A 14,452-nucleotide genomic window follows, 5' to 3' on the forward strand; every position below is an offset into this window, starting at 1 on the left:
GTCTTAACCTTTAGCAGGTAGACTGACAGAATATCATTGTGAGGAGGTGAACATTTAGTAAATCATGAGGAATAGTGAAGCGCAGAGCTGTCGATTGATTGCTCGACAGAAGAATAATTGCCAACCATTTGGATGAATGTTTAAAAAGTAATTCCTTTATTAATTATGAGGGTAGAACTAGGGTGCACTTCTTCTCAGTCTTCTCTACAGAGCGGCTTTGGAAGAAACAAACCTTGCTCAGTTTTAATTCGTCCGTCAGATGTGCTAAACAGCCTTTTTTTGGCAAAATTATAAAAACAATTAGCATTAAGGGAACAAATGTTTTTGCAAAATTATCTTGGTGATCCAACCAGCAAAAACTGCAGACAAAAAGAAGAACATGTGTAGCAAATGATCTGCCAATATGACTGTGGGTTTAGAAGATACATGTGGATCTTTAATTACAGCGCCCCCACCAGGCTATTTTGGCATCTTTTGCACATGAATCATTTTCATGTAAGTGTCTTTCATGCGCCACCTAACAGCGATTTAAGAGATGGCATGAGGTCAACTCCACTGAATGTATTTAGAGATATCAACAAAGTCTTGTGTGTTTGGTCTTACCTATGACTCGGAGCTCAGCGTTGGTGAAGATTCGGCCATGCTTGTTCTCTGCCACACACTGGTACATGCCGATGTCAGCCAGATTTAAGCTACCGATCGTCAGCACTCCATTATTCGCCTGAACCCTGTCCTGCTAAAGATACACACACACACACACACACACACACACACACACACACACACAAAGAGAGACACATTTAGCACCACGATTGAAAATGTAATCTGCTGGGCTAACCTGTCAACAAACACTAAACAGGCTTAGACAAGCTGAAGAGTCAGCAGGAGGCTTGAGTGGTTGCCTTCAAGTACAGCCCAAGGTTTACATCCAATCAGAAAGAGGAACAAACATCTACACACACAAACACACACACACAACACATTATTGCCATATAAATCAGTTCTATGTCTAACGTGTCAGTAACAACCGCCTATTTGTGAATGCACCAAACATAGAGCAACTGTAGCATTCATTTGGAGTCATGTTTCTGGCCACCTGGTTCCAATATTCACCATCTTTTTTTAAAATCTATTTAGCTAACTCCTTAGAAAGCTACTACCAGCTAGTCAGTAACTGTGTCTGTCTGCTGTTGCTGCGGAGGTCGTGTACAGAGGATGACAAATCTCTGGGATTTTGTCACAACAGTAATCCACCTTACATGCAGTCATTGGATCCATTGCTATCGTAGAAATATTGATTAGCGGAGCTAAGACAGGAGTTTCATCAGCCTCTGTGGGAAAAGGAAGATACAATACTCAGAGCTTCCATCCACGCAGCATATTAACAGGTTACAGTAACCAGCCTCAGATTCACATGAGCCATTCTGGCCCTTAAAAATGCTGTCTGAGAGACCTCAGTGGATGATCCCTTAGCAAAGCTAAAAGGACTGAGACCTATTCATATAACATTTCCATTAAATAAACAGAACACAGTACAAGCATACTAAAGGTTTTCTGATATACAGGCCGCTACAGGCGGGGCTTTGGTGTGTGTGACGACACACACAACAATGGTGGCTCCTGAAGAGGTAAGCGTAGATGCTGCAGTAGCATCAGTTATATCACAACTGAAGAGTACTTCTTCATTGAAAGAAGAGCAAAGAACGACCCTGAAGGCTTTTCTCGATGGAAAAGATGTTTTCACTCTGCAGTAATTTGATTGACAGATGGTTTATTCAATAATATGCCAAAGTGCCTGTCCTTTTCCAAACATTTTTTACTGACAGCTTCTCAGATGGTTCTGCGTCTCAGGTTAGTATTACATGAACTTTTTCATATGTCTAGTTTGGAACAGCATCTGGAGCATTTACCTTTAATTTAGACCAATTTAAAAGCCAAGGTTAATCTAGTACGCTTGAGTCAGCGACAGCATAAACATGTTTTTCTCTTTTCAAGACTTACCTTTAACTTTATATAAAAAAAACACTGCAATTAGTGACAAAACAGCATCACATACTAGGTGTTAGGAGACTACTGTACTAAAAAACCTTTGAGGTAGGCAATTAGGACTATATATGGGCATGTTAAGTACCACGATGCCAGCTGCGTTCATTCTGATGAATGACCTGATCTAATTCAAGCTTTAGCCACACTTTTTCTCTCCTCAGGGGTGTTGATAATTGAAACACCGCTAATTTTCTGTGGTCTTAATAGCCCCGCAGTGACTAGTGTAACCCCCCTCTGCTTAACATAGCACTAAGACATTATCAAACGGTGGTTGGAATAAAACCTCGGAGGAATTAGTTAGGAATAAGCTGCAGCAAGCTGCTTGGTTATACTCCATCCACCAAGTCTCATGGGGTTTTAGGTGGCAGAGGGAAAAAAAAGTATTCTGCATTAGATGGTGTTTGTTTAAAAATAAATCCATACAATTTTGAAAACGCCTACAAAGAGTACAAATAATAATTACACCCGAGCAAAGTACTTTTCTCCCCACTGCTTCTTTTGACCTTTGCAAGGCTTGGCACTGCTTTCTGCTCCCTTTTTATAGTTGTGTCAATTTAAGTGTGGCAGCACTCATTGTTCTTGCCCTTGATCTTTTCCATTGAGTGTAGCCAGACCTTTTAATGTCACCGACAAAGTAGTCCAGAGGGTCCTGCCGCCAGTCTGTCTGTCGTCTGGAATCATTACAGCACTGCCACTTGAAAAGACAAGGACTGTCCCTTAACATCAGTCAGGGACACTGTTGAGGATCTTCAAATAGGGCTCTATCTGAGGGCCGGGCACGCTATGGACACATGGCTGACCTGGCGCTAAACCCACCGCCAAAGGAGGTCTCGTGTGAGGGATGTATGCAGCAGTTTTCAAGTGGAACACAACAAGTCCTTAGGTTTTTACTGGATGCTTATATACGTGTGTTCAATGGGATGATAGAGAGAAAGACAGAGAGAGAGAGAGAGAGAGCGTCTTTGAATAGATGATAGATGGTCCTTTCCAGGTTACACAGTGCAAGGACCCAGAGGGGGAGAAAGAGATGAAAGAGATCTGTGTAAGTGCATGGGTTGGTGCCACACTACGCCATTCTGTACACAGTGCCCTACTAAAAAGCCCTCACGGACTCAGTGGTGACTCTATCGCAATCTCTTTATCACTGGAGACAAATGGTGGCATTTGTCTGCTTTATGGCATCATTAATTATTCTCGACTTTTCTCTGATACCATCACTGTTTTAAGTCGAGCTGTGAAAAGGCAAATCATTTCTCCCTGACTTTGGAGGTCAAAGGTAGCAAAAATCTCAAAAACACACACACACTCGTGTATGAAACTGAAAGGGGAGCTGGTGGTAAAATACAAGCGTGAGTGGGTCCTTGTTTCACCGGTGTGACATTTTGAAGTGACAGTCCTCCTCTGCGCCATTTAATTCCCTTGGAGGTGGCCCAAAATGAGTTGGAGAGAGAGGGAAACGAGAAAGAAAAAAAGCTTGAAAGAGAGCGTAGGAAAGAGAAAGAGAGCACCAGAGATGTTGAGATAAATAGAGAGAGAGAGGGAGAGACAGGGAGGAGGAGGACTGATCCATTCTAATGAGGAATAACAAATGGCCCCCTTGGCCTTCCTCTCCTTCTCCCTCCCTCTCTCTACATCGCTGACCTTTGGGTTTGGAAATTGATTTACTGTTTGCCGCTGTTGATGGTGGCATTTTGAAAATGGTAACACACCCCACCTCATTAATATAGCCACATGTACAGAGAAAATGTTACCCTGGCCAACCGCCAAAGGAATTTTTACAATGTTATTTACAAATCAATACTTGAGATGCACAGGTGGAGTGATAAGGGTTTCCTGTGGTCCAGGATGTGTGGCAAATAGAGGAAGTGACCTTTGTCACTCAACAGCCACGAATGACAGAGAGAGGAAATGTTCATGGCGATGAGGCTTATTTGTACGGATTCAAATTTCACTTGCTGCATATACAGGAGTTGTTGTTAACTACTTCTGTGGCATAATGGCAACATATTTAGAGTGCAAAACTCTTTTTCACCGTGTCAATTGTGATTCAGCTCTTTAATTTAATTAAGTGCCCCAAATTTCAAATATTATCTCAACCTTCAACTCAAGTCACAGGAAACCTAAACCCACCTTCCTCCTTTCAAGACATGTCAAACAAAAAGAGTCTGGTTTTGGGCTCATTGCCCAATCCAAACACTGAAAATATCAGATTCACGGGGAGCCGTTCTTTTTAGGCAAAAGGTACGCTCACTACAGCAGCACAATAACACCAAACAAGGCAAATTGCCTGACTGTGAAATGTATTTTGGACGATAAGGCATTTTCACCCTCCCCAGAGAGAAGAGACTTGATGACTAAATTGAGAGAGGCAGATAGGACGTATTGAGCGCAAAATTGTTGAGTCCCTGGTTGATGACAGGCAGAAAATGGCATCAGTTTGGCTTCTTTGCAAAACACATACAAATCCCCCCCCCCCCCACCCCCACCCACACACACACTTTTAATGCCACATTTAGTCCCAAGCAAATACAGCCATTTCAAAGTAGCATATTCTTGCCAAGTATAAACCTTTGAGTTGTGACCATTATGTGTTTCATCAGCAAAACGAATCCAGCTAAACGGTGCAGTAACACATTCTTTTAGTAAGATGCTGCCGACTCTACTGTCATCTTATCATCTCACACATTATGTTTATCTACAGCCACTCAACTGCCTAAGGGCGGTTGTAATGAAAACAATTATTGACACTCAGTTAACAATAACAATACAATATAAATACAAGCCTGTGAGACTGAGCTTTGCAGATTTCAGCAACTTCAACGTGTTAGTAATCTTCATAAGATTGGCTGTTGATTAAACTTGGAGAGCACAAATTAACACACTTTGCATCGATTGTTTTTATACCACGCACAGGTCTCATGGACCCAGATGTACGATGTAGTAAAGGTGTACGCGTGTGTCTGGCTTCTGGCTTAAATGTGGATAAGAACGACGAACAACCTCCATATAAACTATGTTTGAAATGTCGACACCAGCTCAAAGTAGCGGCTGCAGTTCAAACATAGTATCACAGTGAAGTTGGAGAGAATCCCAGAGGTGAAGCTTTGGCAGCAGGTGATTTACACAACCAGAATTTGAAGTGGTTGTCTGGTTTGAAAATACAGTCAATGCTTTATTGATTATTGTACCAGACATACTTCATTATTTGTTGCTAAAATAGGAAAGCGTGGGGGATGCTCTTGACTATTGTTGGACTATTGTGGGTTTAGTGCTGCATGGTGGGGGGGGGGGGGGGGGGGGTGAACTATGGATCATTCTCACATTCATATTCTCTATATTTGAGTTTTTGTCATTAAAAGTGATTGAGAAAAATCACTTACCTCCATGGGGTCCAGAGGCTCTCCGTTCTTCAGCCAGCGGTAGGAGGGTTTGGGCTTGGCACTGGCTTTGCACTCCCACACCAGCGTATCATCAATGGTCATCTGAACATCTTCAGGCTTCACGGTCAAGTTAGGTGCCGCTGTGAGGTCACATAGCACATACTGTAAATGAACACTTTCACGCTGCACCTATGCTTGAGTATTTCCAGCATGCAGCAGTTTTAGAATAAATCGATGAACCAACCAAGCGGTCAATTAGATCATTAAAGAGGCATCCAAGGGCACAAATCATAAATCCACTTCCAATTAACCCAAAGCTCACCTCCAGTTGAGAAATATATAAATTAAAACAACTGCATGAACTTAACACGTGGAAGGATCGATAGCTTAGTTGAAATCCTTCACTGTAAGGTTGAAAGCTAAAATATATCTAGTGGATTTACTACAACCAGCTTGAATAAGTTATTTTGATGAAGATCTTTTACAATAATTGGGTTTACTGACTGTAATATATGTGATGCATACAGTACAATAGAAGGCTTGTATTTTTTAGCAATGCTGTTAATAACAGAGTATTTTGAAACATCTGAAATCCATAGAGAAAATGACTCTTTATTTATGATCGAGGTACTGTGGCACATAAATGACTAGCGCCGCATCTCTAGCGACAGAGTCAGAAGATTTATGGCCTTTGTGAATCACCCACATAAATACAGGACGCCGTGCCAGGGTCAAGGGGGGCGAGGTAGAACCTGTCTGTCTGCTTGCTGTGTTACTTTGATAACGTAATAATAATAATAACAATAATAATAATGATAAGTATTATTACTATATGCAACATTTTTTTCTTGCTTGAAATAGCCTTTAATCTCATCTCTCTGCGGGAATATGAGAGTACCGTTACAACTGGAACAGTATCCATGGTCCATTCAGTGTCAAGGACTTTTTAGGAGGGAAAATACTGACCCACACACAAGGTTTGAACATGCTACAGTCGCTCCCATCACGAGGTCCTAGTGTAGCTGGTCAGATGTGAATCTGTTTAAATCAGTCATGATGTGCTCTGTCAATTTCTGACGGAGATCAACAGTTTGTTTTGGGGGGGGGGGGATTCATGGGGTTTCATTTATAACCGTTGCGTGGATACAAAACGGGGTCCGAAAGAGGCGAACGCTTCCCGCTTCCGACGCAAAAGTTTGGATTTTCAGCTGCACTGAACACGACTGAGCGCACTGGAGACCACTACGCCACACACACACACACACTCTCCCTTCTCCAGTCACCTCACCCGGCACATCCTCACCACCTACACATATGGATTGGGTAAATTAGCAAAGTCTGGAGCTGGGTGTGTTTTTTCCTGTGTGACCAGACTGTATTTCTGAGTAGGTTGATAGAACGTACCCAGGGTCAGACCCAACTTGCCCCACATTTAACCAAGAGCCAGTCAACCTTAGTTATATGTTCTGGGCATGTCACAGACAAACTGAATTCTGGACAGACATTTTCAGAACTGTTTCACTTATGAACAGCAAAGATATCGATCCTAAATCTCTGACTTCTATCTATGGTGAGGCGCCTGACAAGATGCAATTACTCCATCTACAAAATCAGGCAGAGGCTATAGATTTGTTCAACATTATTGGCAAGACGACTAATTATTTTTAGTTGGAAGAATGCATCACCACCGTCCCATAAACGCAGGGTAATGACACGCCTCGAACACCTTGAACACATCATCCAGGGCTCTTCTTGAAAGTTCTTCAAGGTCTGGCAGCCATTTCTTTTTCATTTTGAACACAAATTCCTCCCTTCTTAGCATGTGAATGAGAAAAAGCCTACATAGAGGAAGTGTTTGGCGGCCCCATATGAGAAGTGAGATAATATTTTGTATAAAAAAAACACATAATACGTTTGGAAACGAGCAAGCTACTGAATTGAAAAGACATCACTATACAGAAACCAACACTATTGTGCATGACACCCAGTTAACAATATTACAAATGAGACTGTCAGAGATAACATAATGGAAGGCAAGACATGATGCAAGCGGCTTCTATTCAAAGTCAATCTGATCGTGTCTAAGCTCATTCAAATGCAGTCATCTGCTAAACCATGATCTAATTTCATAAATCCCCTGGATCTACAGAAGGACAATTAAGTGGGAAATCGAAAGAGAGGCCACCCCTTATTGTTCCTGCGCCCGCATTGGTTGGGTGTCGCAAACACCACATCCCCATATTGATTCTCCTTCGCTTCTATAGAGTTGATGGATGTCCCACAAGCTCCTGTCTATGGGAGTTTAAAATGAGATTACAGATTTTTATCACCTGGCGGCTGGCCAGCCTGCGAGGCTTTGAGATGAGACAGGCCTTAAATCTTACACGGAGAAACATGACTTCCACACAACTACAGCAAAGGAAATGTGCAGAGGCGACGCAACACCGTACCAAGACAGCGATAGCTACAGGTTGTTGGAAACTTATGACCTTGTTAGCAGAATGACTTTAATGTGATCATGCCATTTTTTACTGTTTGTAGGGCCTCTACGTCATCAAGAGCGATGGTGTGACGCTACACTGCTCCATGAATAGGCACTTCCCTTTAAAGCAAAACATGTTTGATTCTGAGCCAACCTACAGGTACTGTGAGCATTTCTCACCAGACCCACAGGTGCTGCAATAAACTCCATACTACTGCATTATCATATCAAAGGCACCCTTCTTCACGGGAAAGAAAAATCTGGATTTGATGATTTCACTCTCAAGTACATCCCTACAGGGCCTTGTGGGCAGACATCATCAATGCGTAAACTGCAAAATAATGGAGAGAGAAACCATAAAAATCTTTCATCAAGGGCCATTAAAAGCTTTCCTTGGAATATGGGCCATAAGTCCAGTGTTGGTGAGGGGAAAAATCCCCACTCCCTGAAAGGTAGTATAAATCTGTGTGCGGCCTGGGTTAGCCGCTGGCACAATAGAGAGCTTGTCAGAAATGAACTACTGGTAATAGGTTAATTTATTACTACATTGCACTATATGATGCGGTTATATATGGGTTCTAATAAAAGCTACAGATTGCATGACAACAAGTAAAACATTTTTGTAAGACTCACACCGAAGCTACACTCTTATTCTGCAAGACTTTCAATCAGGCTCAGTTGCAGTGAAGCTTTAAAGGGTATGAATCAATAGCTAGAAGTCTAAGAATGCACATATGTTGGGAAGAAGACTGACAGGTTAAAGGCATACCATTTGATTTGTTCCCAAGACAAGAGGTGTGAGGTAAAATCAGTTTTAGATCAAAGTCAGCGAAATCATCCTCCTACTCACCATAGAAAGAGAGCTTTCCTTTAGCAGAGTTTCTTCCTCTGCTGTTTTCAGCCACACATTCATATATTCCTGCATCCTCCTGCTGGAAGTAAGGGATTTCCAATACTCCGCTGGCTTTATTTATGTCCACCTTCCTGCCAAAAGAGGCTCCATCCACTCTCCTCCAGCTGATGGTTGGCACTGGGCTAAACACATGGAAATACAACACACAGCAAGGCCACAAAATGAAAAATACTCCTGACGATAGTGTTATCTACACATTTAGCCCAGGCGAACGCACATATGTGTTACCTGTGAACACACATCTATAAAGCATGTCGATGTTTAATCCATGGGAAACATTAACTGGTGAATGTTTCTTCTGTGTATTGTGGGTGTACAGTACAAGAAGGACTCATTAAAATGCTAAATTTTCTGCTCTCAAAATCACTTGCGAGGGTCCTCACACATTAGCATGCAGCTTAGAATGATACAGTAAACAACGCATGGCTGTGGTGTAATAACACACAGTGGGACGTACTTTCCAAGTGCAAAACATTCCAGTTTGACAGTTGAGCTCTTAGCAACAGGGACGACTTCAGGGAACTGCACTTCGATCTTTGGCTCGTATTCACCCATCACACCTGGAGTTACAAAGAGAAACATAGAAACAATGACAAGCATGCCTGAAGGGAATTATTTCAGCTCAAGGCTAGAAAAGGTCACACAGAAACAAAGTTTAGGTCACTCATGACTGTCTTAGCTAAAACAAATTCAAACTCTCAACTGTGTCCAACGGCTTAGGGAAGTATATCAAATTTAGATTTTTTCCGACCAGTGATCACCATTGCAATGCAATGCTTTTTTTTGTATTTATAAATCACACTCCAGTCCTGTAGTGATGGTCTACAGATCATCAAACATCTACAAATCATAATTACAAGCCTATCTTGTTTCAACATGAGAAGAATCAGATGAAGTGATGCGGTGGCCTCGTGAGGTCGACACGAGTCCTCTTTTCCAAACCAGTCAGTCGGATAAAAGTCTCCTTCAAAGGATGCTTTGATGGTGTGATCGGCTAGATTGTTTCACCAAGAGACTCATCACTCTTTTGGACGTATTGAACAGAACCACACCACCATAATAAAATGTGCTGGCAACAGTTGGCCAGCAGCCGGCAAAATCAATGTTTGCCAAATAAAACTCTCACCTCCTGAAACTTGTCAACTTGCCAGGCTATTGCTAATTCAAGCAACTGCACCAGCAATTTGAAAGTTGCACTGCTTCAAATTTAGATTTAAATAAATAATAATAAATGTATCACTCTTCCCCTACCTTGTACTCTATGTATAATAAGTGGGGTAAAACTGTCATACCATCAACACGCAGCACTAGAGGAGTTGGTGGTCCTTGAACACTGCTTTTGGTGACTGTATTGGTGACGACACACGTGTAGTTGCCCACATCGGAGGATTCCACTTTGGCGATGTAGAGGTTGCCTGTCTTCTGGGACACAAATCGTCGTGTGTCCCGAATGACAAACGACGGGTACTCATTGAAGATCCACGTGAAGGTAAGTTCTGAGGACAAAGTGACAGCGACGAGTCAAAAACACATTTATGCATCATCTATACCCGTGTAAAGGTAATGTGTACTGCATCAGCAGTCTTATCACTTCAGTGTGAGCGGGTGCCTTCAGGGATAAAGCAATTAGTGGATTGGACTGAGTGCCAGCCTTCCGTGATTAAAAACACAATGTATAATTGAAGAGCAATTACTCTTACTCACTGTCGGATAAATGCCCCTAATATGATAAAGGTTTAACAGGTTCACTATGTTGGAGAGATGGTGTCGAGGATATGAATGATTGACTTTTCAGGGAAGTACATATTTACATCCACTGCAGAAATGTTGAGGTCTTTCTGCGGTGGCCCGCTTGTGTTAAGATGAGGAGTGTGGTAGTGATTTAACGACTAACACTCGCTTTCTTAAAACCAACACGTCAACCTTGTCCAAGGCATTTAAGTCCCATCTGTTCCAGTATTGCTGCTCAGTGACATCCAGGGTAATGCCATGTTCACACTGAGCGCACGGCCGAAGTGAAAAAAAAAAAGTAAAAATACAAAAGCAGTCCTCTCATTCATTCTAATGAGACCACTACCTGTTGGTCAACAATCACGGACATGATTGCATGAACGATTATCGCAATGGAGGAAAGTTAGGTTGCTACAGTGATAACTTCCCAGAGCTGTAACAGACTTTCCACTTTCCAGTGTTTTGGAATCTGGTGAGCCTTCCAACACTTAACTCTCAAATCAGAATTCCTGGATCATATTTTCTCGTCTGTCTGGTACCTGAAGACAGCTAAAGCCTCTGGTGGTTCTGGGAGCATTCCCAGGTAAATGTGAGGAGAGTTAGATTTGTACTAAGCAAACTCACCCAGTGTAAATTAAACTTTAAATTGCATGTCTGTAATTGTATTAGCATTGCATCATTCAATAATTCCCTGTTCAATAAGGCCCTGTTTATTTCATTTCATATATTTAGTTTCATCTACTTCCTTATCTCTTCTTGAGATTTGTTACCTAATTTGAATATATTTAAAAAAGACAAGAGACAGTAGTTGTACATAAAAACAACAACAACAAGCACCTCCCTTTGTGGCTGTCGTGTAGCAGCAGAGGACCTTAAATCAACCCTTAAGCTGCAGATCCTGCATGAGAAACTATATAATGCCCAATAAAACCAATGTATTACAGATCATGTTATTCAGTATGGTACCACCTGGTCGACTATTCATCATCCTTGATAACAAACTTCTGGGAAAGACTCCCGGTACCATCAACCAAATGGAGTGCAGTCAGAGAGGCTTTGTACTAACAATGAGCCGCATTTTAAAAAGGAATGATGATGTTTTGACATATTGACACTCGGATAGATTGCTCTGGACCATATTGCATCCCGGTCCCAAAAGCAATCTTGGCCGTTGGTGAAAAACTTGTTTAAGCGATGACTCGGCACTATGGTACAGGGAATAATTGAGACACGAGTTGGACACTCATCTACTGACTCAGTGTACTTCACTTTTGCTCTATAGGGGGCAAGAGGATGTTTGGGCTTTTTACATATCACTGCAAAGCTTGCAAATCACGACGTGGCACAGAATGTTGAGATCTCGAGATGTTCAAAAGGCTCCAGTACAGAGTACAGAGTGGGTGTTTTTAAGTGGGTTGGACTGGTAAGAGGTGACCTTGTGATCATCCCAAGAACACAACATGAGATTGAAACTTGGACCACGCAGTGTAATCACATCTGTCGGTCTGTTTCGCGCCAATGTTGTTTTTTGCTTTCCAATGTGGCACATTTTGAGAGTGATGTGTATAACAACTGTACGGTATATACAATCTAACGCTGCTGTTAGCTTCATACGTCTGCTGGACCAGTTTTTGGCTGGAAGCAGTAACTTCCTTGAGGGTTGTTGTCAAGTTGCTCTTTAAATTTTTTTTTTGTACCTTTGGACAGAGCCTGGCTAGCAGTTTCCCCCCGTTTGTCAGCCTTTATGCTAAGCTAACAGTCTCCTAGCTTTAACAGATTGAGAGTGGTATCAATCGATTCTCTGCAAGAAGGCGAATATGCGTTTCCCAAAAAAGTTTCCTTTAAGGACTAACATAGACTGATATAAGACATGTAATAAGAGGAGTGGCATTTCAATTACAATGTTTACCTCTTGTGGTTTCTACTGCTTTGAAGTCCACTAGCCTCCGTCATTTGTACCAATCATAACTTCTTCCGACCCACAGAGAGAACAGCTGTAATATCCTCTCTCCCCTAAATAATATATCCCAGCTCCCATCATCACAAGGTCATGTATATTTAATGTCTGTTTTTGAAACAATATCTTCCAAAAGGTGCAGGGCATGACGAACTGGAACAACAGCAAATAAGAGGTTACTAATTGGTCAGTTAAAGATTCATGATGAGAAACAGGAAGCAGGAAATAGGAAGCGGAAAGTACCAATGGTTGTATTTGATGATTTGACTTGAGAGCCTCCTGCGGATGGGCGGTAATGGAATAATGCAATCATGACTGACAGTGAGTGGCAGATTTCCATTGTGGTTCCATTTAGCCCTTGTATAATGAACAGGCAGCATCAATTGCCCCTTAATGATCTGAGAGGAGGGAAGAGAAATGCAACATGACAGGCCAAGGACATACTGAATCCAGAGTGTGTATTGTGTCAAAAAAAAAGAAAAGAGTATGCACAATTTGTCTCAAAGTTGTACTCGCAAGTCTGTTCCCTAGACAGTAACAGCCATTAACCAGGGCTAGCTATCTGTATTCATAACACAGAACAAGTTCACTCTATGAAATGGCTTAGGCAGAATCCCTGCAAGCTATGTGTGTTACTTGCCAGAGAGCAGCCTCTGTTTTGAGGTATATGCACTGCAAATAGAGAACAAGTGATTTCAGCCTTGAGTAAATCTAAAAGGCCCGATTCCATTAGTGAAAGGAGGTCAGATGCATTAGGTCCTGGACTAACCAAAGTCATTCAGACCCTCTCAAAGCAGATCATGACACAGACTGACATCCAATGCAAATACAGTACACTGCAGTGAAACAACACCACCGGAGCTCCTCTTCGCACTTGACAATATTTTGGTCAGTCTTTAAGTGCAACCTCACACTGCCTTACAGTTCCAAAGCATCCTGGCTGCACCAAACTACTTCCTGCAGCTGTCTTGAGGGTTTTGAGGCATCGTTAAAATGAAATAATGGCTTGCTGAATCATGCATGGGATACTGAAATCCTTTAAATGGGAGATGAGGCAGATCCTTGTCGAAGGCAGTATCACGCTGATCATGAATTTTGTCACACTTTACTTTATGAGAGCATGTTTCTCAGTCTATTGAAATGACAGTCAGGCTTTTCTGTGTTTCAAATGTGCAACAATACATTAATAGAGCTGTAATTAGAGTACATTTGTCATGTATTTACCACAACTTTCTTATGTATCCATATTTATTTTATGAATGTATAAAAAGACTAAACTTGGATGCTAAAATAAAAAAACATATGGAGGCAAATGTGTTGATACTTGAGCTTGAAGGTATGAAGCTGGTTCAGATTTTATTTTCCTACTTTTTAAAAACCTTTCCTATCATTTATACTTGCATCAATATTACACATACATATATATATATATATATATAAAGTGACCAGGTGCAGCATAACCATTCATAGTTGTATTCTAAGAAAGGGGCTTTAGGACAATAGAATGTGATTATAAGGTGTGTGGGTATATTTATAATTGTGTGAGCATGTCATTAAAACTGCATGTGTTACATTATTACCATAGCAGATATGGTCAGGCTAGCCTTTCAGCAAAGATGTTAGAAAATTGGAGATAATTCATCCTACAGCACATCTCAGAATCCTCAACATCTCCATCAATAAGAATAATCAACGAGGACAGCTGCAAAACAATATTGTCAGAAAATGGATCATTGCAAGCACTGTGCAGGGTCTCCAGAGAAGAGCTATGATCCACAAGAAGGACTTGAGGGGTGCTTGGTATAAACAAAGGCAGTCTGAACGTTACTGGTCAGTCAGACAAAAGCACATGCTCTGAATGTGTTTATTTGTTATGAGAAAATCAGCAGGGGAGCAAACTGACCTAGTTTGAATAAATTTAACCAAAATTAGCAATTAATCAA

At 41.5% G+C, this 14,452-nt stretch overlaps 1 protein-coding gene across 1 annotated transcript in view; it reads right to left on the reverse strand.

The window, feature by feature from the left end:
• Window positions 1–14,452, reverse strand: part of cntn3a.1 (contactin 3a, tandem duplicate 1) — a 61,626-nt gene that overhangs the window by 21,876 nt on the left and 25,298 nt on the right. Inside the window, exons 5-9 of the mRNA XM_076102300.1 lie at window positions 10,114–10,317; window positions 9,279–9,381; window positions 8,759–8,943; window positions 5,427–5,566; window positions 604–736 (exon numbers count right to left, since the gene is read on the reverse strand). Coding sequence (XP_075958415.1) covers window positions 604–736; window positions 5,427–5,566; window positions 8,759–8,943; window positions 9,279–9,381; window positions 10,114–10,317 — 765 coding nt within the window. The remainder of the gene's footprint in view (window positions 1–603; window positions 737–5,426; window positions 5,567–8,758; window positions 8,944–9,278; window positions 9,382–10,113; window positions 10,318–14,452) is intronic.

The sequence above is a fragment of the Anarhichas minor genome, unplaced genomic scaffold (genome assembly GCF_050575085.1).
Source record: "Anarhichas minor isolate MPS153535 unplaced genomic scaffold, ASM5057508v1 ptg000003l, whole genome shotgun sequence".
In the NCBI taxonomy this organism is placed as follows: Eukaryota; Metazoa; Chordata; class Actinopteri; order Perciformes; family Anarhichadidae; genus Anarhichas; species Anarhichas minor.